At 49.2% G+C, this 27,123-nt stretch overlaps 1 protein-coding gene across 3 annotated transcripts in view; it reads left to right on the top strand.

Annotated features, from left to right (window-relative positions):
• Nucleotides 1–2,486: 2,486 nt before the first annotated feature.
• Nucleotides 2,487–27,123, top strand: part of slc38a12 (solute carrier family 38 member 12) — a 241,466-nt gene continuing 216,829 nt past the window's right edge. Inside the window, exons 1-3 of one of the 3 annotated variants that reach the window (XM_080208957.1) lie at nucleotides 2,487–2,537; nucleotides 12,658–12,746; nucleotides 14,283–14,404. In XM_080208957.1, coding sequence (XP_080065083.1) covers nucleotides 12,702–12,746; nucleotides 14,283–14,404 — 167 coding nt within the window. In that variant the 5' untranslated portion in view covers nucleotides 2,487–2,537; nucleotides 12,658–12,701. Of the gene's footprint in view, nucleotides 2,594–12,657; nucleotides 12,747–14,282; nucleotides 14,405–27,123 lie in introns of all 3 variants that reach the window. The other 2 variants (XM_080208955.1, XM_080208956.1) reach the window with 2 other exon arrangements.

The following is a 27,123-nucleotide window of genomic DNA, read 5'->3' as shown; positions in this document are numbered from 1 at the left end:
GATGTGGAATTCACCTTTCCTGATTCTGATGCCATGTCAAGAGGATGTCCAGCTGCCCAACAATTGTGATTTCTCAAGCAGGATAAGTAACCAATGGCATTGAAATATTCACAGTAAAAAGTCTGACAACACCAGGTTTTAGTCCAACCTATTTATTTGATAATTATCAAATATTATCAAATAAATAGGTTGGACTAAAACCTGGTGTTGTCAGACTTTTTACTGTGTTTACGCCAGTCCAACGCCGGCATACCCACATCATTGAAATATTCACACAGACAGCAAACAAAGAAGTAAGATGCACTAGAAACATACATAGAAACATATATAGAAAATAGAAACAGGAGTAAGCCATTGACACCTTCATTATGATCACAGCTAATCATCAAATTTAATACCGTGATCCCACTCCCCCCCTCCCTCCCCATCCTTTGATCCCTTTTAGCCACAAGAACTATATCTAATTTCTTCTTGAAATCATACAATATTTTGGCCTCAGTTACTTTCTATGGTCGTGAATTCACAGATTCACCACTCTCAGCAAGAAGAAATTTCTCCTCACCTCAATCTGTAAACTTTTACCCCTTCTTCTCAAGCTATTTATTCCAAGTTCTGGACTCCCCTGTCATTGAGAACATTATTTCTAAATATACCCTGCCTAATTCTGTTAGAATGATATATGTTTTTATGAGAGCCCCTCTCACTCTTCTAACCTCCAATGAAGGTAATCCAAACCAATTTAGTCTTTCCTTATACCACAGACTTGCTATCCCAAGAATCAGCCTAGTCAACGTTTGCTACCGTCCCTTTATAGCAAGAACATCATTCCTCAGATAAGGACACCAAAATTGCACACAATACTCAAGGTGTAGCCTCACTTACACCCTGTACAATTGCAGTAAAGCTTTCCTATTCCAAGACTCAAATTCTGGCCTTCACTTTTTACAAATTTTATAGAAAGGAAAATTAATGATTGAGACATACAAATTAGAAGCTGAAAAGAATAAACATTAAAAATCTTAAAGTTTGTATCAGAATAGAAAGAAAATGACATTACACAAATACAAAATATGTTTTCCAGGGCCGGAGAGATCATTCAACAGAATCATAAATTAATATGCTGTTAAATAATCAGTTTCACATCATTACAAAGTTGCAGCTTTTGGGGATTTTAACATGATAAGTTTTTCAATGATTGATTGAAGTTTATTTATTAGCCACAAGTAAGGCTTACATGAAGTCACTGTGAAATTCCCCTAGTCGCCACAGTACGCACTTGTTTGGGTCAATGCACCTAACCAGCACATCTTTCAGAATGTGGGAGGAATCTGGAGCACACCCACGCAGACACAGGGAGAATGTACAGACTCCATACAGACTGTGACCCAAGCCAGGAATTTGAATGTGGGTCTCTGGTGCTGTGAAGCAGCAGTGCTAACCACTGTGCCACCTCAATATTTCTTTATGACAAGTGTATTATCACTAACATTAACTTCTGAATTTCCACATTTAACTGCACATATGTGGATTTCAGAGGTTGCTGACAGTGAGTGCTAGCAGTATGATCATCACTATTGCCACAAAATCCATGTTATCGTCTACAGGAAAACTCAGATCTATTATAATAAAGTAAGAAGTCTCACAACACCAGGTTAAAGCCCAACAGGTTTATTTGGACTCTAACCTAGTGTTGTGGGACGTCTTACTGTGCTCACCCCAGCCGAACACCAGCATCACCATACTATATATTTATGTACAAATAATGTGTTGATATATATTTTTGTGTCCATGCTGATACGATGTTCTGGACACTGTCCCTGATTTTGAAATCTCTGATGTGGAGATGCCAGCGTTGGGCTGGGGTAAACACAGTAAGAAGTCTCACAACACTAGGTTAAAGTCCAACAGGTTTATTTGGTAGCAAATGCCACTAGCTTTTGGGGTTTGCCCCTTAGTCAGGTGAATGGGAGTTCTGATCACAAACAGAGCATGTAAAGGCACACACAGTTTACAGAATACTGATTAGAATGCAAGTCTTTACAGCTAATCAAGTCTTAAAGGTGCAGACAATGTGAGTGGGGATAGCATTGAGCAGAGATTAAAGAGATGTGTATTGTCTCCAGACAGGACAGTAAATGAGATGTTGCAACAGCACATTGTCTGCACCTTTAAGATCTGATTAGCTGTAAATACTCGCATTCTAATCAATATTTGTAAATTCTGCTCTGTTTCTGAACAGAACTCCCACTCACCTGACGAAGGGGCAAATCCCAAAAGCTACTGGCATTTACTACCAAATAAACCTGTTGGACTTTAACCTGGTGCTGTCAGACTTCTTTCTTTGAAATCTCCGCCCAGCGCTTGGGGCACGTCACGTGCTCTTGTTGGCATCGAGTGACGTCGTTGGGATGAGAATCGGCATGGCGCACGCGCACGACCCTGACTGCTGCGCGCGCGTTTAAAATCCGGGTCCCGTGACCGGTAGCGCGAGTAGCAACGTCAGCAAGAGCACAGAGACTGGGGAGAGCGATACAACTGTCAGTACCCCGCACACAGCAGCAGCAATAAAATAAACCCCTTGACTCAGAGGCAGGTGAGGGGTTAGGGGAGAGAGAGAGAGGCAGGCGGGCGGGCGGGGGGGGGGAGGGAGGGAGGGAGAGAGGCGGGGGGGCGGGGGGGAGAGAGGGCGGGGGGCGGGGGCGGGGGGGGAGAGGGGGGCGGGGGGGCGGGGGGGGGAGAGGGGTGAAGGGGAGAGAGGGTGGAGGGGCGGGGGGGTGGAAGGGAGAGAGGGGGGTGAAGGGGCGAGAGGGGGAAGGGAGGGGGGGAGGGAGAGAGGGGGGTGAAGGGGCGAGAGGGGGGGAGGGAGAGGGGGTGAAGGGCGAGGGGGAGGAGAGAGGGGGGAAGGGAGGAGGGAGGGGAGGGAGAGAGGGGGGAGGGAGAGGGAGGGAGAGAGGGGGGGGGAGGGGAGGGGGGGAGGGAGAGAGGGTGGGTGAAGGGGGAGGGGGGGGAGGGAGAGAGGGGGGTGAAGGGGCGAGGGGGGGAGGGAGAGAGGGGGTGAAGGGGCGAGGGGGGGGGAGGGAGAGAGGGGGTGAGGGGCGAGGGGGGGGAGGGAGAGAGGGGGTGAAGGGGCGAGGGGGGGGAGGGAGGAGGGGGTGAAGGGGCGGGGGGGGAGAGGAGAGAGGGGGTGAAGGGACGAGGGGGGGGAAGGGGAGAGGGGGGGGAAGGGGAGAGGGGGGTGAAGGGACAGGGGGGGGGAAGGGGAGAGGGGGGGAAGGGGAGAGGGGGGTGAAGGGACGAGGGGGGGGGGAAGGGGAGAGGGGGGGGAAGGGAGAGGGGGGTGAAGGGACGAGGGGGGGGGAAGGGGAGAGGGGGGGGAAGGGGAGAGGGGGGTGAAGGGACGAGGGGGGGGGAAGGGGAGAGGGGGGTGAAGGGACGAGGGGGGGGGAAGGGAGAGGGGGTGAAGGGGCGAGGGGGGAGGGGGAAGGGGGAGGGAACGAGGGGGGTGAAGGGGCGGGGGGGGGAGGAGAGGGGGTGAAGGGGCGGGGGGGAGGGAGCGAGGAGGATGAAAGGGGCGAGGGGGGGAGGGAGCGAGGGGGTGAAGGGGCGGGGGGTGAAGGGGTGGTGTGTCGGGCAGGGGGTGGAAAGGGGGGCGGGGGGAGAGAGGGGTGGGGGGGCGGGCGCGGGGGGGGCGGGGGGTGTGGGGGAGGTGGGGTGTGGGGGCGGGAGGGGGGAGAGGGCGGGGGGGTGTGGGGGAGGGGGGGGTGTGGGGGCGGGAGGGGGAGAGGGCGGGGGGTGTGGGGGCGGGAGGGGGGAGAGGGCGGGGGGGGTGTGGGGGCGGGAGGGGGGGGAAGGGCAGGGGGGGGTGTGGGGGCGGGAGGGGGGGGAAGGGCGGGGGGGGGTGTGGGGGCGGGAGGGGGGGGAAGGGCGGGGGGGGGTGTGGGGGCGGGAGGGGGGGAAGGGCGGGGGGGGGTGTGGGGGCGGGAGGGGGGGAAGGCCAGGGGGGGGTGGGGGGGGGGGGGAGAGAGGGAGGGGGGGTGGGGGGGAGGGGGAGGGGGGAGGGGGGGTGTGGGGGGAGGGGGAGAGGGGGAGGGGGAGAGAGGGAGGGGGGGGTGGGGGGAGGGGGAGAGAGGGAGGGGGGGTGGGGGGGAGGGGGAGAGAGGGAGGGGGGGGTGGGGGGGAGGGGGAGAGAGGGAGGGGGGGGTGGGGGGGAGGGGGGAGAGGGAGGGGGGGGGGTGGGGGGAGGGAGGGGGGGGCGGGGGCAGGGGGGGTGTGGGGGGGGAGGGCGGGGGTGTGGGGGCAGGGGGGGTGTGGGGGGGAGGGCGGGGGTGTGGGGGGGAGGGCGGGGGGGGGTGTGGGGGGAGGGCAGGGGGGGAGGGGGGAAGAGGGCGGGGGGTGTGGGGGCGGGAGGGGGGAGAGGGCGGGGGGGTGTGGGGGCGGGAGGGGGGAGAGGGCGAGGGGGGTTTGGGGGCGGGAGGGGGGGAAGGGCAGCGGAGGGGGGGGTGTGGGGGGGGTGTGTGGGGGGAGGGGTGTGTGGGGGAGGGGGGGTGTGGGGGGGGTGTGTGGGGGGGAGGGGGGTGTGTGGGGGGGGAGGGGGTGGGGTGGGGGCGCGGAGGGGGGCGGGGGAGGGGGTGGGGTGGGGGCGCGGAGGGGGGCGGGGGGAGGGGGTGGGGTGGGGGCGCGGAGGGGGGCGGGTGGCGCGAGGCAGGGGGTGAGGGCGCGGAGGGGGGCGGGTGGCGCGAGGCAGGGGGTGAGGGCGCGGAGGGGGGCGGGGTGGCGCGAGGCAGGGGGTGAGGGCGCGGAGGGGGGCGGGGTGGCGCGAGGCAGGGGGTGAGGGCGCGGAGGGGGGGCGGGGTGGCGCGAGGCAGGGGGTGAGGGCGCGGAGGGGGGCGAGGTGGCGCGAGGCAGGGGGTGAGGGGGCGGGGTGGGGTGGCGGGGGGGTGGGGTTGGGGCGGGGGTGGCGGGGGGGTGGGGTTGGGGCAGGGTGGGGGGTGTGGGGGGGCGGGGGTGGTGGGGGGAGGGGGGGGAGGGCAGGGGGGTGTGGGGGGGGGGGGGGGGGGGAGGGGGGTGCGGGGGGGGAGGGGGCGGGGGGGGCGGGGACAGGGGGGGAGGGCAGGGGGGGTGTGGGGGCGGGGGGGCGGGGACAGGGGGGGGAGGGCAGGGGGGGGCGGGGACAGGGGGGGGAGGGCAGGGGGGGTGTGGGGGCGGGGGGGTGTGGGGGCGGGGGGGGGAGGGCAGGGGGTGGGGGGAGGGGGCGGGGGGAGAGGTGGGGGAGCGGATGGGGGGGGCTGGGGGCGGGCGCCATTCAATAAGATCATGGCTGATCTGTTGTGGCTCAGTTCCCCATTCCCGCCCTCTCTCCATAACCCTTACTCCCCTCTCTCCATAACCCTTACTCCCCTCTCTCCATAACCCTTACTCCCCTCTCTCCATAACCCTTACTCCCCTCTCTCCATAACCCTTACTCCCCTCTCTCCATAACCCTTACTCCCCTCTCTCCATAACCCTTACTCCCCTCTCTCCATAACCTTACTCCCCTCTCTCCATAACCCTTACTCCCCTCTCTCCATAACCCTTACTCCCCTCTCTCCATAACCCTTACTCCCCTCTCTCCATAACCCTTACTCCCCTCTCTCCATAACCCCTTACTCCCCTCTCTCCATAACCCTTACTCCCCTCTCTCCATAACCCTTACTCCCCTCTCTCCATAACCCTTACTCCCCTCTCTCCATAACCCTTACTCCCCTCTCTCCATAACCCTTACTCCCCTCTCTCCATAACCCTTACTCCCCTCTCTCCATAACCCTTACTCCCTCTCTCCATAACCCTTACTCCCCTCTCTCCATAACCCTTACTCCCCTCTCTCCATAACCCTTACTCCCCTCTCTCCATAACCCTTACTCCCCTCTCTCCATAACCCTTACTCCCCTCTCTCCATAACCCTTACTCCCCTCTCTCCATAACCCTTACTCCCCTCTCTCCATAACCCTTACTCCCCTCTCTCCATAACCCTTACTCCCCTCTCTCCATAACCCTTACTCCCCTCTCTCCATAACCCTTACTCCCCTCTCTCCATAACCCTTACTCCCCTCTCTCCATAACCCTTACTCCCTCTCTCCATAACCCTTACTCCCCTCTCTCCATAACCCTTACTCCCCTCTCTCCATAACCCTTACTCCCCTCTCTCCAGAACCCTTACTCCCCTCTCTCCATAACCTTACTCCCCTCTCTCCATAACCCTTACTCCCTCTCTCCATAACCCTTACTCCCCTCTCTCCATAACCCTTACTCCCCTCTCTCCATAACCCTTACTCCCCTCTCTCCATAACCCTTACTCCCCTCTCTCCATAACCCTTACTCCCCTCTCTCCATAACCCTTACTCCCTCTCTCCCATAACCCTTACTCCCCTCTCTCCATAACCCTTACTCCCCTCTCTCCATAACCCTTACTCCCCTCTCTCCATAACCCTTACTCCCCTCTCTCCATAACCTTACTCCCCTCTCTCCCATAACCCTTACTCCCCTCTCTCCATAACCCTTACTCCCCTCTCTCCATAACCCTTACTCCCCTCTCTCCAGAACCCTTACTCCCCTCTCTCCATAACCCTTACTCCCCTCCCCCATACCCCCCTCTCCCATAACCCTACTCCCTCTCTCCATAACCCTTACTCCCTCTCCATAACCCTTACTCCCCTCTCTCCATAACCCTTACTCCCTCTCTCCATAACCCTTACTCCCCTCTCTCCATAACCCTTACTCCCCCTCTCTCCATAACCCTTACTCCCCTCTCTCCATAACCCTTACTCCCCTCTCTCCATAACCCTTACTCCCCTCTCTCCATAACCCTTACTCCCCTCTCTCCATAACCCTTACTCCCCTCTCTCCATAACCCTTACTCCCCTCCTCACATAACCCTTACTCCCCTCTCTCCATAACCCTTACTCCCCTCTCTCCATAACCCTTACTCCCCTCTCTCCATAACCCTTACTCCCTCTCTCCATAACCCTTACTCCCTCTCTCCATAACCCTTACTCCCCTCTCTCCATAACCCTTACTCCCCTCTCTCCATAACCCTTACTCCCCTCTCTCCATAACCCTTACTCCCCTCTCTCCATAACCCTTACTCCCCTCTCTCCATAACCCTTACTCCCCTCTCTCCATAACCCTTACTCCCCTCTCTCCATAACCCTTACTCCCCTCTCTCCATAACCCTTACTCCCCTCTCTCCATAACCCTTACTCCCCTCTCTCCATAACCCTTACTCCCCTCTCTCCATAACCCTTACTCCCCTCTCTCCATAACCCTTACTCCCCTCTCTCCATAACCCTTACTCCCCTCTCTCCATAACCCTTACTCCCCTCTCTCCATAACCCTTACTCCCCTCTCTTATCAAAAACCCATCAACCCACGTCTTAAAAATATTTAGCGAGGTAGCCTCCACCACTTCAACGGGCAGAGAATTCCAGAGATTCACCACCCTTTGAGTGAAGAAGTTCCTCCTCAACTCCATTCTCAACCGCCCCCCCTTTATCTTGAGGCTGTGCCCCCTAGTCCTACTATCCTTTCTGAGCGGGAAGAGGCTCTCCACCTCTATCCTATCCATCCCATTCATCATCTTATACGTCTCAATGAGATCTCCCCTCATTCTTCTAAACTCTAACAAGTACAAGCCTAATTTATTCAGCCTCTCCTTATAGCTCAACTCCCTCAACTCCGGTATCAGCCTAGTAAACCTCCTCTGCACTCCCTCCAAGGCCAAAATATCCTTGCGTAAGTACGGCACCCAAAACTGCACACTACTCCAGCTGCGGCCTCACCAATGCCCTATACAGCCGCAACAAGACCTTCCTACTTCTATATTCAATCCCCCTCACGATGAAGGCCATCATCCCATTCGCCTTCCTGACCACCTGCAAGCTGGGTTTTTGCGACTCATGCACAAGGACCCCGAGGTCCCTCTGCACCGTCGCCTGCTGCAGTTTTTCACCACGTAAGTAATAATCCTTCCTACCATTTTTCCTACCAAAGTGGACCACCTCACACTTGCCAACATTAAATTCCATTTGCCATTTCCTGGCCCATTCGCCCAGCCTATCTAGATCCTTCCGTAGACTCTCCCCACCCTCCGCACAATTTGCCATTCCAGCAATCTTAGTGTCATCAGCAAATTTCGACACCCTACACTCTGTTCCCTCCTCCAGATCATCTATATAAATGGTAAGTAGCTGAGGCCTCAGCACCGACCCCTGGGGCACTCCACTCGTCACCATCCGCCAATCCGAATAGCACCCATTGACCCCCACTCTCTGCCTCCTATTTGACAACCAGTTCTCTATCTACACTAACACCCTACCCCCAACTCCATGCCCCCTGACCTTCTGCAATAACCTCTTGTGAGGTACCTTGTTAAACGCCTTCTGAAAATCAAGAAAGACCACATCCACCGGCTCTCCTCTATCCACCGGCTCTCCTCTATCCACCGCCCTAGACACACCCTCATAGAACTCCAGTAAATTTGTCAGACACGACTTCCCTTTAGCGAAACCGTGCTGCGTCTGCTCTATCAAGCAGTTCCCCTCAAGATGCCTCGCTATTTCCTCCTTGATGGCGGATTCTAACATTTTACCTACAACAGACATTAAACTAACCGGCCTATAATTCCCTGCCTTTTGCCTGGCACCCTTCTTAAACAACGGCGTAACATTTACCCATTTTCCAATCTTCCGGCATTTCCCCGGAATCCAGTGACGTCTGGAAAATAACCACCAAGGCATCCACTATCACCTCCGCCATTTCTTTCAGGACTCAAACAAAGGACACAGGTCCGGGAACCCACTTTGTCCTCCTCCGTCTGCAATAGAAACTCCACCATACAATGATCACTCTCCCCAAGAGGATCCTTCACCGCAAGGTCCCTAATTCTACCCGCCTCATTACATAGCACCTGATCCAAGATAGCTCGCTCCCTCGTCGGCTCCAACACACACTGTTCCAGGAAACTATTCCGGCAGCATTCCAAGAACTCCTCCTCGAGCTCACCGCGTCCAACATGGGTCGACCGATCCTGGACATTCAGCTCCCAGTCCCTGTCACCTTGCAGCCACGTCTCTGTAATGGCCACCAGATCATATCCATTTGTGTCGATCTGCACCACCAACTCATCCACTTTATTCCTAATGCTTCGTGCATTCATGGTGGGCGGGTGAAGGGGCGGTGTGTGGGGCGGGGGGGGGGGCGGGTGAAGGGGCGGTGTGTGGGGCGGGGGGGGCGGGTGAAGGGGCAGTGTGTGGGGCGGGTGAAGGGGCGGTGTGTGGGGCGGGGGGGTGGGTGAAGGGGCGGTGTGTGGGGCGGGGGGGCGGGTGAAGGGGCGGTGTGTGGGGCGGGGGGGCGGGTGAAGGGGCGGTGTGTGGGGCGGGGGGGCGGGTGAAGGGGCGGGGGGCGGGCGGGTGAAGGGGTGGTGTGTGGGGCGGGGGGGGCGGGTGAAGGGGCGGTGTGTGGGGCGGGGGGGCGGTGTGTGGGGCGGGGGGGGCGGGTGAAGGGGCGGTGTGTGGGGCGGGGGGGCGGGTGAAGGGGGGGCGGGTGAAGGGGCGGTGTGTGGGGCGGGTGAAGGGGCGGTGTGTGGGGCGGGTGAAGGGGCGGGGGGGCGGGTGAAGGGGCGGCGGGGGGGGCGGGTGAAGGGGCGGCGGGGGGGCGGGTGAAGGGGCGGCGTGTGGGGCGGGGGGGCGGGTGAAGGGGCGGCGTGTGGGGCGGGGGGGCGGGTGAAGGGGCGGCGGGGGGGCGGGTGAAGGGGCGGTGTGTGGGGTGGGGGGGCGGGTGAAGGGGCGGCGGGAGGGGCGGTGTGTGGGGTGGGGGGGCGGGTGAAGGGGCAGTGTGTGGGGCGGGTGAAGGGGCGGTGTGTGGGGCGGGTGAAGGGGCGGTGTGTGGGCGGGTGAAGGGGCGGTGTGTGGGGCGGGGGGGCGGGTGAAGGGGCGGTGGGGGGGCGGGTGAAGGCGGTGTGTGGGCGGTGTGTGGGGCGGGGGGGCGGGTGAAGGGGCGGCGGGGGGGGCGGGTGAAGGGGCGGCGGGGGGGGGCGGTGTGTGGAGCGGGGGGGGCGGGTGAAGGGGCGGCGGGGGGGCGGGTGAAGGGGCGGTGTGTGGGGTGGGGGGCGGGTGAAGGGGCGGGTGGGGGGGCGGGTGAAGGGGCGGTGTGTGGGGCGGGTGAAGGGGCGGTGTGTGGGGCGGGTCAGGGGGCGGGTGAAGGGGCGGGGGGGCGGGTGAAGGGGCGGTGTGTGGGGCAGGGGGCGGGTGAAGGGGCGGTGTGTGGGCGGGTGAAGGCGGTGTGTGGGCGGTGTGTGGGGCAGGGGGCGGGTGAAGGGGCGGTGTGTGGGGCAGGGGGCGGGTGAAGGGGCGGTGTGTGGGCGGGTGAAGGCGGTGTGTGGGCGGTGTGTGGGGCAGGGGGCGGGTGAAGGGGCGGTGTGTGGGGCGGGTGAAGGGGCGGTGTGTGGGGCGGGGGGGCGGGTGAAGGGGCGGCGTGTGGGGCGGGGGGGCGGGTGAAGGGGCGGCGGGGGGGGCGGGTGAAGGGGCGGTGTGTGGGGTGGGGGGGCGGGTGAAGGGGCGGCAGGAGGGGCGGTGTGTGGGGTGTGTGGGCGGGTGAAGGGGCGGTGTGTGGGCGGGTGAAGGGGCGGTGTGTGGGGCAGGGGGCGGGTGAAGGGGCGGTGTGTGGGCGGGTGAAGGGGCGGTGTGTGGGCGGGCGGGGGGGCGGTGTGTGGGCGGGTGAAGGCGGTGTGTGGGCGGGGGGGCGGGTGAAGGGGCGGTGTGTGGGGCGGGGGGGCGGGTGAAGGGGCGGTGTGTGGGGCGGTGTGTGGGGCGGGGGGGCGGGTGAAGGGGCGGTGTGTGGGGCGGGTGAAGGGGCGGTGTGTGGGGTGGGGGGGCGGGTGAAGGGGCGGTGTGTGGGGCGGGGGGGCGGGTGAAGGGGCGGTGTGTGGGGCGGGGGAGGCGGGTGAAGGGGCGGTGTGTGGGGCGGGTGAAGGGGCGGGGGGGCGGTGTGTGGGGCAGGGGGGGCGGGTGAAGGGGCGGTGTGTGGGGCGGGGGGGTGGTGTGTGGGGCGGGTGAAGGGGCGGTGGGTGGGGCGGGGGGCGGGTGAAGGGGCGGTGGGTGGGGCGGGGGGGGCGGGTGAAGGGGCGGTGGGTGGGGCGGGGGGGCGGGTGAAGGGGCGGTGGGTGGGGCGGGGGGGCGGGTGAAGGGGCGGTGGGTGGGGCGGGGGGGCGGGTGAAGGGGCGGTGTGTGGGGCGGGGGGGGCGGTGTGTGGGGCGGGGGGGGCGGGTGAAGGGGCGGGGGGGCGGTGGGTGGGGCAGGGGGGCGGGGTGTGAAGGGGTGGTGTGTGTGGGGTGAAGGGGTGGTGGAAACTGAAAGAGTGGTAGAGGCAGAATCTCTTATCACGTAACAATAAATTGGATATATCCTGAAGCGCAGTAACCAGCAAAGCAATGGAACAGGGGAACAGGAACTTCAAAATGGGATTAAGCTTGATTGCTACTTGTTGGCTGGCTTAGACTTGAGAGACTGGCCTGTTATATTGTGAAACCATTGTTCCTTCATGTAATTCAAAGATTCACTCTTGAATTGGTCATTTTTTTTTTCCCTTTCACCTCTATCAGAATGTAGCATGTGATGGATCAACGTTGGAGTATATTTAATTCAGGCAGGCCTGAACACCTTTCCTTCTCCTTGTTTCATATGCATGTGGCTTCAGATACTTCTCTGAATACATTTTACATGCAATGGTTTCTGTTTCAATTATCCTGTTCTTTTCCAACACCTGAACTGGTTAATGCAATAACCTGACCCAGTAAGGTTTTCCATTCATGGGATGTAGGCACGTTGGATAAGCCAACATTTGTTTTAGTGCCCATCCCTAATTGATCGAAGTGAAACTGAGTTGCCTCCTTGAATTGTACAATCCATGTGAGATAGGTACGCCCACAATTTAGGATAGGCCTAATGCTCTTAGCACACAACTGATGGTCCAGTATAAACCATGATGTGGGTGTACTATCAAATAAATCGGTTTGACTTAAACCTGGTGTTGTGAGACCTTTTCCAGTATAAACCTACGTGATTCAAAGACCTATAGACAACCAATGCAACTTGAACAATGGTTGCTCTCCCCTGCTTTATACCACCAATGAGTCTCCAGAGCTATATATTGACCACTGCATCCCCACCCCTTCCTGTTCATTTTTCCATTTTTACAATCACAACCATCTTCATTATGTAAATCTTCAATACAGTATTGCCTCCAGAAATTGAGTAAATCTTGGAAGTTACTTCTAGTCAAATGTTCAATTTCTACTACAATTTCAACAATTGGATTAGCTGAGATTCATATGAACAAGTGAATAGGAACAGGAGCCTGCTTTACCATTCAATAAGATTATGGCTTTGGTTTGTAACCTCAGGAATGATTTGCCATTAGTTCCTTAAATCTGTTGTATTATGACATTTACAAGAGTTGCAAGAAATATGTATGGAAAAACTGATCCAAGTTTTCTATTCAACAGTATAGTTATCAAGATTATTGTGATTTTTAATGATGTATGAAATATTACATTTTCTTTTGGAAATGTTTGCAAACTTACTGTGGCCTTTTGATTTTTCATTGGAATACTCTCCTTTAATCCAGATTCATCATCAGATTGTTGTAAACTGCTGCTATAGGAGCTGAAAATGCCGGATGGGATTACGGAAACAGGGGAGTTGTACTCCCCATATGTGAGTATTTTTACTAAGTTACTGGTGGAGTGGTGGGGTAAATGCAGAAATAAGTTTTGACAAAGTGGAATTTGAACCTGGGTCCCAAGAAATTAGCTGAGTTTCTGGATTAATAGTTGAGTGCTATTATCACTAGGCCTACCTAAATTGTGGATGTACCTATCTCACATGGACAGTAGCAATTCAAGAAGGCAATATCGCCTCAACCAATTAGGTATAGTTTCTAAAATAAATGTTGGCTTATCCAGTGTGCTCACATCCCATGAATGAATAATAGGAAAACTGTTATTGAATCAGATTATTCTTTCATTAAATGGTTCATACTTCATATCAAAAGCACTTCAATGGCTGTGAAGATCTGAGTGAAAGGCTCCATTTGGAAAGATGGAAGAACCCCTCTGCTGTTAAATGCAAGGGATTCCAAAACCCAAAAGGTCTAGGTCTTAATGTTGTATAATGTGAGAAAGATGTACAAACCAGAGATTAACAGTGTGATCAATTAATGAATTGATCCAAACCCACTCACCATCCTGACTTGAAAATATATTGCTGTTCCTTCACAGTTGGTGGGTCAATTCCTGGAAAATCCTGGAATTTCCTAACAGTATGGATCAACCCACAGCGATTCAAGGCAGCAGCTCACTACCACCTCAGCGGCAACTAGGGATGGGCATTAAATGCGGGCCAGCCAGTGACACCCATGTCCCACAAATGAATACAAAAATAAATATACTGCAGCAGTACATCTGACTGCACTGATGGCTATACACGTGCAGTATCACGAAGCTGCTGTTTGTTCCCAACTACCTATGTTTGCTGAACTGAGAAATGCCTTTTTTCCCCAGGAAACATCCAGTATGCTACAAGCCCACAGGCTAAATCCCACATGTAGTTACCATCTCGACAGATTGTTTTGCAGGTTTGGGTCTTCAGTGTTCATCGCAGAAATTCTTTTCTGTTCAAGTTGTGATTTTAAACGGCACCTTTTGGCAGCAATCTGGTTTTGAGAGCGCTTGTTTTCTACGGTTAGGTGTGACTTTGGCAGCTGCTTCTCTACTATTTTCTCCAGTTACCTTGCCATGGATATAAAATAATTAGCAGGGAAATTTTAAGATGCACATTAAACAAGAAGACAGTGAAGGTCTAGAATTCATCATCTGAAAAAGTGATGGATGAAAAAACCCTCATCATATTTTTAAAAAGTAACTTGGATATATGCTTGATGTGCTGTAATTTCCAGGCCTGCAGGAGCTTCAAGTGGCATTAGGCTGAATAACCTGTGCTTAACATGGGTTTGACAGGCCAAATGCTAATTTTCTGTGCTGTAAATTTGCTGGGATTAATGAGACTATGGATTTGCTTTCTGTTGCTAATGAAATCATCCTTTGCCTTGGATCATTAGAGTTTATGGAATGAAAAGCATTGAATTGTGATTGAATCTAATATACTTCACTATTGAGCTACCAGGAAATATTAAGTTGCAAATAGAATATAATGGCTCTCTAATATGTGGTGTTCTTTCTGCTTCATTTGTAGGTTGGTCTTGTGTATATGTTTAATTTGATCGTTGGCACTGGTGCACTGACAATGCCACAAGCCTTTGCCGTTGCTGGCTGGGGACTGAGCCTTGCTCTCATTATCTTTCTTGCATTTATGAGGTATTGTACACAACAGTTTAGAGGATGTTAATCTGTCTTTTCCTAAATAATAAAACAGATTATATGTTAGAAGATTTTTGAATTCTCATCTCAATTTTAGGAAAAAGTTGTGTCCAGGAATGTTCTGAGCTTGTGTTCTTTGGTGTACAGGTCTTGTGCTCTTTTTAAACCAATTAAAAGTTGCATGGTATAAGAGTAACAGATATCCTGTTTAGTCTAGTGTTTATCACCTTATTTCTCTTACCCCACACTAAATAATCAGATGGAGTATTCACGTCAATACTTGTAGAATGTGTTGTTTGTAGAAAGATTCATTTATATTGCACCAACAGATAACTCGATTTGAGAAAAAAGGAGGCATTTAACCAAGTGAATGTTGTTATCTTGCATGAGGTAGGGGATCAATTGCCATTTTGAGTTTAGTATCCTTTCCTAAAGATGGTTGTTTGACTGAGGTGAATAAGAAAACCATGGATTTCTTATTCACCTCTGACGGATTGATGCAATGATGGATTTTAAAAAAGCTGTAGTTAGCTTTGCAAAAATACAGATTTAAGGAGGGCATTTGGTTTGTCTAATTGATCTCTTCATGCATCCTTCATTCTGTATGATTTAAACAGGTTTTTAAAAAAAAACTGTTTAAAAACTTTAAATTATTAACGTGCAAATAAATGTGGTGTGCAGGAATGGAACGGTGATAATTATGGGGGATTTCAATCTACATATTGATTGGTTGACCCATGTTGGACGCGGTGGGCTTGAGGAAGAGTTCTTGGAATGCTGCCGGGATAGTTTCCTTGAACAGTGTGTGTTGGAGCCGACAAGGGAGCGAGCTATCTTGGATCTGGTGTTATGTAATGAGGCAGGTAGAATTAGGGACCTTGTGGTGAAGTATCCTCTTGGGAAGAGTGATCATTGTATGGTGGAGTTTCTATTGCAGATGGAGGAGGACAAAGTGGGTTCCCGGACCTGTGTCCTTTGAACAGAGGGGAGTACGATAGGATGAGAGAGGAATTGGCGAATGTTGATTAGGGGAGCACATTGGAAGGTAGGTCTGCTGAGGAACAGTGGAGGATCTTTAAGGAGATCTTTCTTGGTGCTCAGCAGAAATTTATTCTGATGGTTAAAAAGGATCGTAGGAGGAGAGATAATCAGCCGTGGATAACGAAGGAGGTAAAGGAGAGTATTAAATTAAAAGCGGATGTGTTTAGAGTAGCTAAGAGTAGTGGGCGAGAAGAGGATTGGGAGAGGTTTAAATATCAATAAAGAATGACGAAGAAGTTGATAAAGAAGGGTAGGATAAACTATGAAGCTGGGCTAGCGCTAAATATAAAAAAGGATAGTAAGTTTTTGAAAAGGAAGAGGCTGACTCGGGTGAACGTTGGACCCACAGAGGATGAGAGGGGGGACTTAGTGGTAGGGGATGGGGAAACGGCTGAGGCCTTGAATAACTTTTTTTTGTTTTGGTCTTCACGGAGGAGGATGTGAATAGTTTGGGTGTTAGCGATGGAAAGATGGTCGGAGTGGAGGGCCTGAATGACATTATTGTTACTAGAGAGGCAGTGCTCGACAGACTGGAGGGACTGATTGTGGACAAGTCCCCAGGACCGGATGGAATGCATCCAAGGGTTCTGAAAGAAATGGCGGAGGTTTTAGTGGATGCCTTGATGATTATTTTCCAAATCTCACTGGAATCCGGGGAAGTGCCGGGAGATTGGAAAACAGCTAATGTTACGCCGTTGTTTAAGAAGGGTAGCAGGCAAAAAGCAGGGAATTATAGGCCGGTTAGTTTAACGTCTGTTGTAGGTAAAATGTTAGAATCCGTGATCAAGGAGAAAATAGCGAGGCATCTTGAGGAGAATTGTTTGATAGAGCAGACGCAGCACAGTTTCATTAAGGGGAAGACATGTCTGACGAATTTATTGGAGTTCTATGAGGATGTGTCTAGGGCGGTGGATAGAGGAGAGCCGGTAGATGTGGTGTTTCTTGATTTCCAGAAGGCATTTGATAAGGTGCCGCACAAGAGGTTAATACAGAAGGTTAGGGGGCATGGAGTTGGGGGTAGGGTGTTAGCGTGGATAGAGGATTGGCTGTCAAATAGGAGGCAGAGAGTGGGGGTCAATGGGTGCTATTTGGATTGGCAGTTGGTGACTAGTGGAGTGCCCCAGGGGTCGGTGCTGGGGCCTCAGCTATTTACTATTTATATAGATGATCTGGAGGAGGGAACCGAGTGTATGGTGTCGAAATTTGCTGATGACACCAAGATTGGTGGAATGGCAAATTGTGCGGAGGGTGTGGAAAGTCTGCAGAAGGATCTAGATAGGCTGGGCGAATGGGCCAGGAACTGGCAAATGGAATTTAATGTTAGCAAGTGTGAAGTTGTCCACTTTGGTAGGAATAATGGTAGGAAGGACTATTACTTACATGGTGAAAAACTGCAGCAGGCGACGGTGCAGAGGGACCTCGGGGTCCTTGTGTATGAGTCACAAAAACCCAGCCTGCAGGTGCAGCAGGTGGTCAGGAAGGCGAATGGGATGCTGGCCTTTATAGCGAGGGGGATTGAATATAAAAGTAGGGAGGTCTTGGTGCAACTATACAGGGCACTGGTGAGGCCGCAGCTGGAGTACTGTGTGCAGTTTTGGTCGCCGCACTTACGCAAGGATATTTTGGCCTTGGAGGGAGTGTAGAGGAGGTTTACTAGGCTGATACTGGAGTTGAGGGGGTTGAACTATGAGGAGAGGCTGGATAAACTAGGCTTAGAGTTTAGAAGAATGAGGGGAGATCTCATTGAGACATATAAGATGATGAATGGGATGGATGGGATAGAGGTGGAGAGGCTCTTCTCGCTCAAAGGACAGTAGGACTAGAGGGCACAGCCTCAAGATAAGGGGAGTGGGGTGTGGTTTAGTACGGAGTTGAGGAGGAACTTCTTCACTCAAAGGGTGGTGAATCTCTGGAATTCTCTGCCCGTTGAAGTGGTGGAGGCTGCCTTGCTAAATATATTTAAGACGCGGGTTGATAGGTTTTTGATAGACAAGGGGATTAAGGGTTATGGGGAGAGGGCAGGAAAGTGGAACTGAGCCACGACAGATCAGCCATGATCTTATTGAATGGCGGGGCAGGCTCGAAGGGCTAGATGGCCTACTCCTGCTCCTATTTCTTATGTTCTGTATGAAGAAATACTTCCTCACACAAATTCCAAATTTATGTCCATGCAGTATTAAATGAAATCGAGAGATAAAGACATTTATCAATTGTCTGCTGCCTAAAAAGCGGGGGAGAAAACAGCATGATAATTAGCTTGTTGGTAGTGGAGAAGATGAGTCTTTAATCAGAGGTAATGCAAAACCATCTAGCCATTCGCCCAGCCTATCTAGATCCTTCTGCAGACTTTCCACACCCTCCGCACAATTTGCCATTCCACCAATCTTGGTGTCATCAGCAAATTTCGACACCATACACTCGGTTCCCTCCTCCAGATCATCTATATAAATATTAAATCGCTGAGGCCCCAGCACCGACCCCTGGGGCACTCCACTAGTCACCAACTGCCAATCCAAATAGCACCCATTGACCCCCACTCTCTGCCTCCTATTTGACAGCCAATCCTCTATCCACGCTAACACCCTACCCCCAAATTGATTAATGATTCTGGTAACAGTTGGTTTCAGGATTCAGCATCCTGCAGTTTAGCTGAGAACTTGCCTGATTTCCTTTTCAGCTATAGCTTTGCTGACTTGGCTTGCTTCAATGTGTATGTTATCCGCAAACCTGACCAAGTTTTGCAGCATATTCCAGGAAGGTGCAAATCCATATGCTTATGTCAGCTTCCATTATCTCCACAGGAGATGACAATTTCTGTATGGCTTTTGATCCATCTCTGGAAACAGTAACTTCCATTGTCTCTCTTGGTATTGCCCAGTGGAGCAAGTCAGACAATGACAGAATTTACATCCTTTGCTATCTTTGAGATTGGACGCACATTTTTAAAAAGAACATGTCTTTTAAAAGTTTGACGTTCTCATACGTGATTTGGGGATTTTCTCCATCACAGAAGGATAGACTTGTATCGATCACACTTGACCGTACTGTGATCAGTTTTGAATAGAAGTATAATAAACCGGAAAGGAACAAGTCAGTCTTTCTAGCCTGCTCAGCTGTTCAAGATTTATCATGCCTGATCTACTTTGATTCCACCTTTCTGTCCTGTTTCCACATCCCTTATTTCCCTCTGTATCCAAAACTCTGTCATGTTTTGGATATACTCAATTGAACACCCACTGTTCTCTGGGGTATAAAATTAAAGATTCATAATCCTTTGCATGAAGAAATTTTCCCTCATTGCAATCTTAAATGGGTGGGGGGAGTGGGGTAGTGGCATCCTCACAGCACTTCTCTCATTAACCCGCTTAAGAATTTTGTTTCAATGAGATCATCCATACTTCTAATCTCTCATTAGGCCTAGTATACTCCTCTCTTCAGGACAATCTCCCCACCACAGGAACCAGTTTAGTTAACCTTTGGGCTACTCTGAAGGCAAGCATAGCCTTCCTTTGGTAAGTGGACAAAACTATATCTAATTTGCCAGGTATGGTCTTGCCACAGTCTGACACAACTACAGTAAGACTTTTTACCCCTTACACTCCTATCCCTTTGCAATAAAGATTAAGGTACTACTTGCTCTACCTGCATGGTAACTTTGTATGCACTAAGACACCTAGATTTCTCATAATGTCAATCTTTTACAGTTCCTCCATTTAAAAAAAAAGACTTGATGCAGTTGCTAACTGTCCTTGGTTATTGCATTCAATCTTATGGGCCATCATCTTTTTCTGTTTTCTTATTGTATGGTACCTGACCTAATATTTTTAGAAAATATATATGTACTACATCCATGATTTTCTTCTTCACCTCATTTGTTACATTTTCAAAATGTTTGATAGCACTTGTTGAGCAATCTTGTGTGTCAAGAATTACAGAAACCACCAGTTAAGATCCAGTGAAGCTAATGAGGTCCTGATCGCTGCATTCAAAACAGATTTATCCAGGCATTGGGCCTTTTAATTGAACAAATGCAACTGTATCTTTTTTCAAATAAGGAGACCCTTCCAGTAAGTACCAGGATTAATGTTGCCCCCGTACCAGGATTAATGTTGCCCCCTTACCCCCTCACAGCATACAATTTCATCTTATGTAATAACCTTTGACACCTTTTCAGTTGCCTTCTGAAACCCAAATACACCATTTACAGGTTGGCCTTTCAGGTTTATCCACCTTTTTTGTTATTCCTCAAAAATCTCTAATAAATTAGTTCAATACTGTTTCCCTTTCAAATTGATTCTCATCATATTATGATTTTCTAAGTATCCTGCTATAGCCTTCCCAGCAATTTCCCTATGACATATGTTAGACTAACAAGTTTCTTGCTTTCTGTCTGTCTCCTTTCTTGATTTAAAGGTGTTACATTAGCTATTTTCCAATCATGGAACCTTTCCACAATTTCAGGAATTTTGGAAGAGGAAACAATTCATACACTATCTCTGCAGCCATTATTTTTAAGACCCTAGGGATGAAGACCATCTGGTTCTTGAGATTTCTTAGTTTTTTTTTCAGAACCTTTTTCCTGGAGGTAATTAGGTTGCTCCCTCCTGTTCACCCCTTGATTTTCAAGGCAGTCACAAACTAGCTGTTCAACACCTGCCATTTTTTATTTTCTTAAATTCCCCAGGCACGCTCCAGTGGACCAACACTAGCTTGAGTTACTCTTTTCCTATTTAAATATTTGTCAACTTTTGCTATTACTTTTGTACTAGCTAGCTTTCTGTCATGCTCTTCTTTCTCCCTGTTTTATTTTGCCATTTTGCTGTTTCTTAAAATTTGACCAATCTTCTGACCCAGCAAATCTTTGTAGATTCATACAGTGTTCCTTTCTGAAAGAAACAATCCTTAACTGCATCATTCAGCCATGGGTGGTGCATCCTTTTCAAAGGTTCATTCTTTCCCACTAGAATAAATGAGATTTATTTAAATTCAACCTTAAATATCTGCCAGTGCATTTCTAATGTACTACTTTTGAATCCACTTTTTCAGCTAGTCCTGCCACTATACCCTTAAGTTACCCTTATTTGGGAAGGTTAAAGTCTCCCTCAATTGTTGTGGTACCTTCCTTACATGCCCCACTTATTTCTTCCTGTATATCCTATCCTACCATGCAATTACTCTAAGGTGTATATACACTACTCCCACAAATGCCGCCTTTCCTATTTCAAATCTTGCTCAAACTGATTCTATATCTTGCTCTTTTGAGCCAAAGTTACTGCTTACTACAGTAGTAATGGTGACTTTGAGTTACTCCAGTATCTTTTCCTAGCTTTTTTAAAAATGTCAAATACCCTGCAATATTTAAGGTCTTAGCCTCGTTCACCCTACATGTGGTTAGGAGAATGGGAAATATCCTTTGTTTCTTCTCCAAGGCATTTCCATCCTTTCTAAAGTGTGACCCCAGAATTAGATGCTACTCTAATTAGTGATCTATTAATATTTATATTGTGTTTTAATTGTTCCTTAATTAACAGCTCTGGTGTTTATATAAGCTTGTGCTTCAAAGCTTTTATAGCACAGCAACAACTTTTTACCAGGAGATGGCAGTATGGTAATGAATGTAACCAGTTTTCAGTACATGTGGCGTTGGATTGCGTGTGATTTAAAGATGAGCCTTTGTTTTAACTTTCTACATCTCTCCATGTCAAGTTAACAGTATTCCCTAATGTATCTTCCAATTTGTAATCCAGTAGTTTGATACTGGACTAACAGCTGAGGTCGAGAATTCCAATCCTATTTTAGCAACTTGTGAAACTCCATTCATTTAAGCAATTGGAAGTTGCTGGCTCTCATAACCCAACTGATTTTTTTAGGGAAAGGAAACATTTCCCATATCTGGCCTTATCCATGAAACATCAGTCCCACATTCCAGACAACTAGGAATGGATGACGAGTTGTATTTGTGCCTTTAAAGTGCTTCATATTAGCATCATAAAACAAAATGATACTGAGCCACATAAGGAGATATTGGGACAGATGACTAGCAGTTTAGTAAAGAGTTAGGTTTTGTTAGTGTCTTAACTGAAGAAAGTGAGGCAGAGGTTTAGGGAGGGCATTCCAGAGCCTGGGGCTGAGGCAGCTGAAAGCACAATCACTAATAGTGTAGAAATGGGTTTTGGTGCCAGTTAGGATAAGGGTGTTGGCGTCTTGGATGGAAATTTTGCCAATACTGGAATACTATCTTCCTGTATTGAAAAAATGTGTTGAATTTGATTGCCCATAATTCTGCTCAATTGCAAACATTATCAACATCTTTATGTAGTGCCTTAAGTATTACTACTTCCAGTTTAACAACATCTGGCTAACACTTGATGTACTTCTGAGTCTGACTGTTTATGCAGAATTGAAACTGATCCCTGGGACAGTGAATTTTTAGTATTTTTTATCTTTCTCCCTTCTTACTCTCCTCTCGTCTCAAACTGGAGTGCTGGTTTGGGATGCAGAGTTCTTAAGTTGGAGCTTGACTTGAGGGATTCAGTGAAGAGAGAACAAGGTAATCTTTTCATTTTCTACCTTTCCTCAGCCATGTTAAGTAGGTCCTGATGATTCTACTGTCCTTAATATTCTCTAAGCTAGAAACAGAGGGACTTATTTAAGGGTAAGTCATGGCAGGGCAGTTATACCTCGTGGAATGCTCCTCCTGTGATTTGGGAAGTCAGGATAATTTCCAGTGGTCTAGGGTGATCACATGCAGAAAATGTATCCAACTGCAGCTACTTAAACTGTTTGAACTGGAGTTGCAGCCACTATGGAGCATCTGCAAGGATGAGATATTTATGGATAGCATGTACAGTGAGGAGTCATACAGAGGGTAGAGTGCATAAGCAGAAGGAAATGGATGAATGCCAGAGTAAAAGCCTCTGCTTGCTTTTATGCAGACCAAGAAAAAAAATTGTTCAAGAGTGCCGTTGGTGCATCTTTCTAACAAATTTTCAATTTTGGGTACTGCAGGGGAGATGGTTTCTTGGGCAAATGCAGCCAGAACTAAGCCTGTGGCACCGCAATTAATTCTGCATGTATGAAGAGAAATGAGTGGAAGAACAACAGTGATGGGAATTTTCTTTCTAAGGGGAGCAAATTATAGTCTCTGTGCCTTCAGATGTGACACCAGGATAGTATGTTGCCTCCCTACTGCCAGGATCAATGAGTGGCAACAGGACATTCTGAAGAGTGAGGGTGGGGAGAGGGGGAGCTACAAAGCGCAGGACCTCAAACATTGTAATCATTGGATTACTCCCAGTGCCACATGCTAGCGAGATCAGGAATGTGGGAGCAGACCAGGTGAATGTGTGGCTGGAGAGATGGTGCCGGGGAATGGGATTTAGATTCCTGAGGCATTGGGACTGATTTTGTGCAAGACAGAACCTGTACAAGTTAGATGTGCTGCATGTCGGCAGGATTGGGGTATTTGCTATAACTGTTGAGGAATGTTTGAATGTGTGTGGCAGGGAGATGTGCAAGAGAGGACGAAATAAAAATATGTGAAAGATAAGTACAATGCAGAAGTGAAAGGCAGAGGAAAGCAGGGTTTAGCAGCAAATAGGGTCATAGTACAAAAGTATAAAATTGTTAAATAGACAGGTCTAAAGGCACTGCATCTGAATGCCCAGAGCTTTTGCAGTAAGGTGCACTAATAATGCAAATAGCTGTAAACGAGTACTATATAATTGTGCTTGGAGAAACATGACTACAAGGTGACCAAAGTTGGGAACTGAATATCCAAGGGTATTTGATATTTCGAAGGAACAGGCAAAAAAGGAAAAGGAGGTTGAAAGGGATTGTTGGTTAAAGACGAAATCGTTGCAGCAGTGAAAGGATACTGGCTCAGTTTGGGTGGAGTTGAGAAGCAACAAAGGATGGAAAGCATTCATGGGAGTTGTTTCTAGGTCTCCAAACAATGGTAAAGTATGGGATGGCATTCAATAGGAAATTAAAGACACATGTGACAAGTGTGCTACAGTAATCCTGAGTGACTATAATCTACATGTAGACTAGGCAAACCAAATTAGCAATAATACTGTGGCAGATGAATTCCTCGTGTGTGCAAAGATTTAATTTTTTTTAGACCAGTAATTTGTGGAACCAACTAGGGGCTAATCTCTTCTAAATTTGGTATTGCACACTGACAAGGGGTTAACTAATATTGTGCAGGGTCCTTCAGGGAATAGTGACTACAATATGATTGAATTCTTCATTAGGATGGAAAATGAAGAAATCCAATCTGAAACTAAGCTCCTAAATGTAAACAAAAGGAACTTGCAAAGATGAGATGTGAGTTGGCTAAGGAAGAGTGGGAGACTTCATCAAAAGGTATAATGGTGGATAAGCAATGGCTAATATTTAAGGAATAAATGTGTATATATTGGAATAGTTGTACTTTACTTTCTAATTTGATATAGAGGAATTGAAAGAAATTAGTGTTTTAAATATATAGTTCTGAAGAAATTAATGGGATTGAAAGCTGATAAATCCCCAGGATCTGATGTACACTCCAGGGTACTATTTGAAGTGGCCATGGAACAATGGAAGGGTTTGTTGCCATCTTTCAAAATTCTATAGATTTTGGTATCGTCCTGGCAGATTGGACCCTGGTATTTAAAGGAGGGAGAAGACAAAATTAGATGGGATCAGTACTTGATTCCCAGCTATTCACAATATACATCAATCATTTGGATGAGGGTTACCAAGGTTTGCTGATGATATATAACTTGTTGGGAATATGAGGACAGAGAGGACATCAACTTAAAGATGAGATGGAAAAGAGTGGGTGGGCAAATATATAGCAGATGCAGTATAAAGTGGGAAGTGTGAAGTTACCCATTTCAGTAGTGAAAAATTGAATGCAGAGTATTATTTAAATGGTGATTGATTGCAAAATGTTGATGTACAAAGGGACCTGGGTGTCCCTGTGCACCAGTTACAGAAGGCAAATGATATGTTTGCCTTCATTGCAAGGGAGATCAAGTACAGGAGCAAGGATATCGGTCTTCAGCTGTACAGAGCCTTGGTGGCACCACTCCTGGAGTTTTGTGTACAGTTTTAGCCTCCTTAGCTGAGAGGGGATATACTTGATATTGAGGGAGTGCACAAAGGTTTGCCAGATTGATTCATAGGATAGCAGGATTGTTATATGAAGGGAGATTGGGTTGACTAGGTGACCTGTCTTGAGTTTAGAAGAAAGAGAATCATATTGAAATGCATAAAGTTTCAATGGGCTGGACAGACTGGATGCAGGGATGATGTTTCCTCTGGGTGGGGGGGAGAGCCATCAAGAACAAGGGGTCAATGTCTCAGGATACAGGGTAGGCCATTTAGGATCAAGACGAAGGGGACAATTCTACATTCCAAGAATGGTGAACCTGTGGAATTCTCTACCACTAGGCTGTGGAGGCCACATCATTGAATGCATTTGAGAAGGAAATAGGTTTCTAGACTTCATAAAGATGTCAAAGTGTATGTGGAGAGTGTGGGAGTATGGTGTTGAGATAGAGGATCAGCCTTATTCCAAGGCAGAGCAGGTCTGAGGGGCTGAATGAGCTGCTCCTGTTTAAGTTCAATGTTACACAGATGGGAGTTGGCTGTGATTTGAACACTAAAAGCTCGTTTATGCTTAATGTCACTTGTGCTCTTAGTTTAACTTCCAGAACTCGCCAGGGAACAGTCAATCACTTTGTCCTTGGTAGAAAACTCAAAGTTGTAATCTATTTGGAGGAGATTTATTCAGTTTGACTGCATATTAATTATAATTCAGTTTTTTTTATAGCTGCTTGGGTAAATTTACAAGTGTAGCAGTAGGTTTGTACCAGTAGATGGCATCATTGTCATGGATTTTTCCTGTAGCCAGCAATTATCACATTAGGTGAGTGCAATTAAAGACTGACCTTCATTTAACTTGCCCATTTGTACACTGCCATAAGTTGCATCTGGTTCATATTGTTTAAAAAAAAGTGAAAGATCATATCCAATTAAAAGAAAGTTATGCCAGCCAGCAGTTTTTTACCCAAGTTCATGTAGTGCCCACACTTAAACTTTAAAAGCACCACATTGAATTGAATAGCTGTTACAACTGAGTACAACTGTCTCCAGATTACAATCCTACAAAATCTTGACCTCGTGGCCCCATTATGCCACTGCAGTGGTATTGTCACTGGGCTAATACTCTAGATACTCAGAGTAATTCTTTGGAGATTTGGCTACAAATCCTGCCATGGCAGATGATGACATCTGAATTCAATAAAAATGATTAGCATGAAACCATTGTTGATTGTTGTAACACCCATCCCTGGTCCTTTCGGGAAGAAAATCTGCCCTTCTAACCCAGTCTGGCCTACATGTGACACCAGACCTACAGTAATGTGGTTGACTCTTAACTGGCCTCTGAAGTGGCCAAGCGAGCCATGGGCGAGAAATCCTGGCTTAGCCGGCAATGCCTACGTCCCATGAATGAATATAAAATATTGAGGGTTTGAGCAGGCTCTATAACAAGTTTAATGTCAGATGTAATGAAGCCATTGAAATTTGCAACACAGGAGATTATTCAATTCATTCTGTCCTCATGGTTGATTAGAGCAATCAAAAATTCATCTGATGTACATTTTTTTTTCTCTGCATGCTCTTATGTTTCTAATACTGATTTCATCCTTTTTCAAGGCATCTGTCTGTGCTTCAATCATTTCTGCCAAAGTTCCTTTAGGCTCCAACAAGTCTCTAATTCTACCATTCCCTTAACCCTTGATTGTTTCCTCTTGGGTCCAGGGTCTGGATGAGGTTTCTTTAATTTCTCCATTACCCTAAGAAAGCTGCAAATTTGGAGGCAATAAGATTATAAAGAGTGCTTCATATTTACTAGAAAGACATCAGAAATGAGACACTGGCTCTGAAAAAACAGCTGGTGATATTAAGGCTACTTATAGTGGAGCTGAAAAGAACTCTTTTTTTTACAACTTTGAAGTGTTTTGACACAGTTGATCAGAGAAAGACTAGTTCCTTTGGTTCACAGTCAATGATGGGAACTGAAAATGGTGTAGAGTAACTGGAAGCCGGAGCATTTGATACTGAAGTAACTGCAATGCAATGTCATATGACTAAGCCAAAGATTTGGTGAGAAATAAAACTTATACAGGAGGGAAGATTCCTGAAATGGGAGGCTTGATCTATGAGGAGTGTTTCAGGACTCTGTTAGTCATAAAAAATATTCTTGTTTATTTACAGATCTATATACACATAAGGCAATAAGAAATCAGAGCAGAATTAGGCCATTCAGCCCATTGTGTCTGCTCCACCACTCAATCATAGCTGACATTTTTCTCAACCCCAGTCGCCAACATTTGCTCAGCAATGTTCTGATCCCTTACCAATCAAAAAGTTGTCTCTTTCTGTCTTAAGTACACTCAAAGAACTGGTCTCCAGCCTTCTGTGGCAGTGAATTCCAGTGATTCACCACCCTCTGGCTGAAGGAATTCCTCCTCATCTTAGCTATAAACAGCCATCTCTTTTCTCTGAAGCTGGGCCCTTGTGTCTCCTATTAATGGAAATGTCATCTCCACATCCATTCTGTCCAGGCCTTTCAGTATTCTGTAAGTTTCGATGAGATTTCCCCCCTTCCTTCTAAACTCCAT

Source organism: Carcharhinus amblyrhynchos, chromosome 21, assembly GCF_965287045.1.
Source record: "Carcharhinus amblyrhynchos chromosome 21, sCarAmb.v2.hapA, whole genome shotgun sequence".
Taxonomy (NCBI): Eukaryota; Metazoa; Chordata; class Chondrichthyes; order Carcharhiniformes; family Carcharhinidae; genus Carcharhinus; species Carcharhinus amblyrhynchos.
This window is presented reverse-complemented; position numbering and strand designations above follow the sequence as displayed.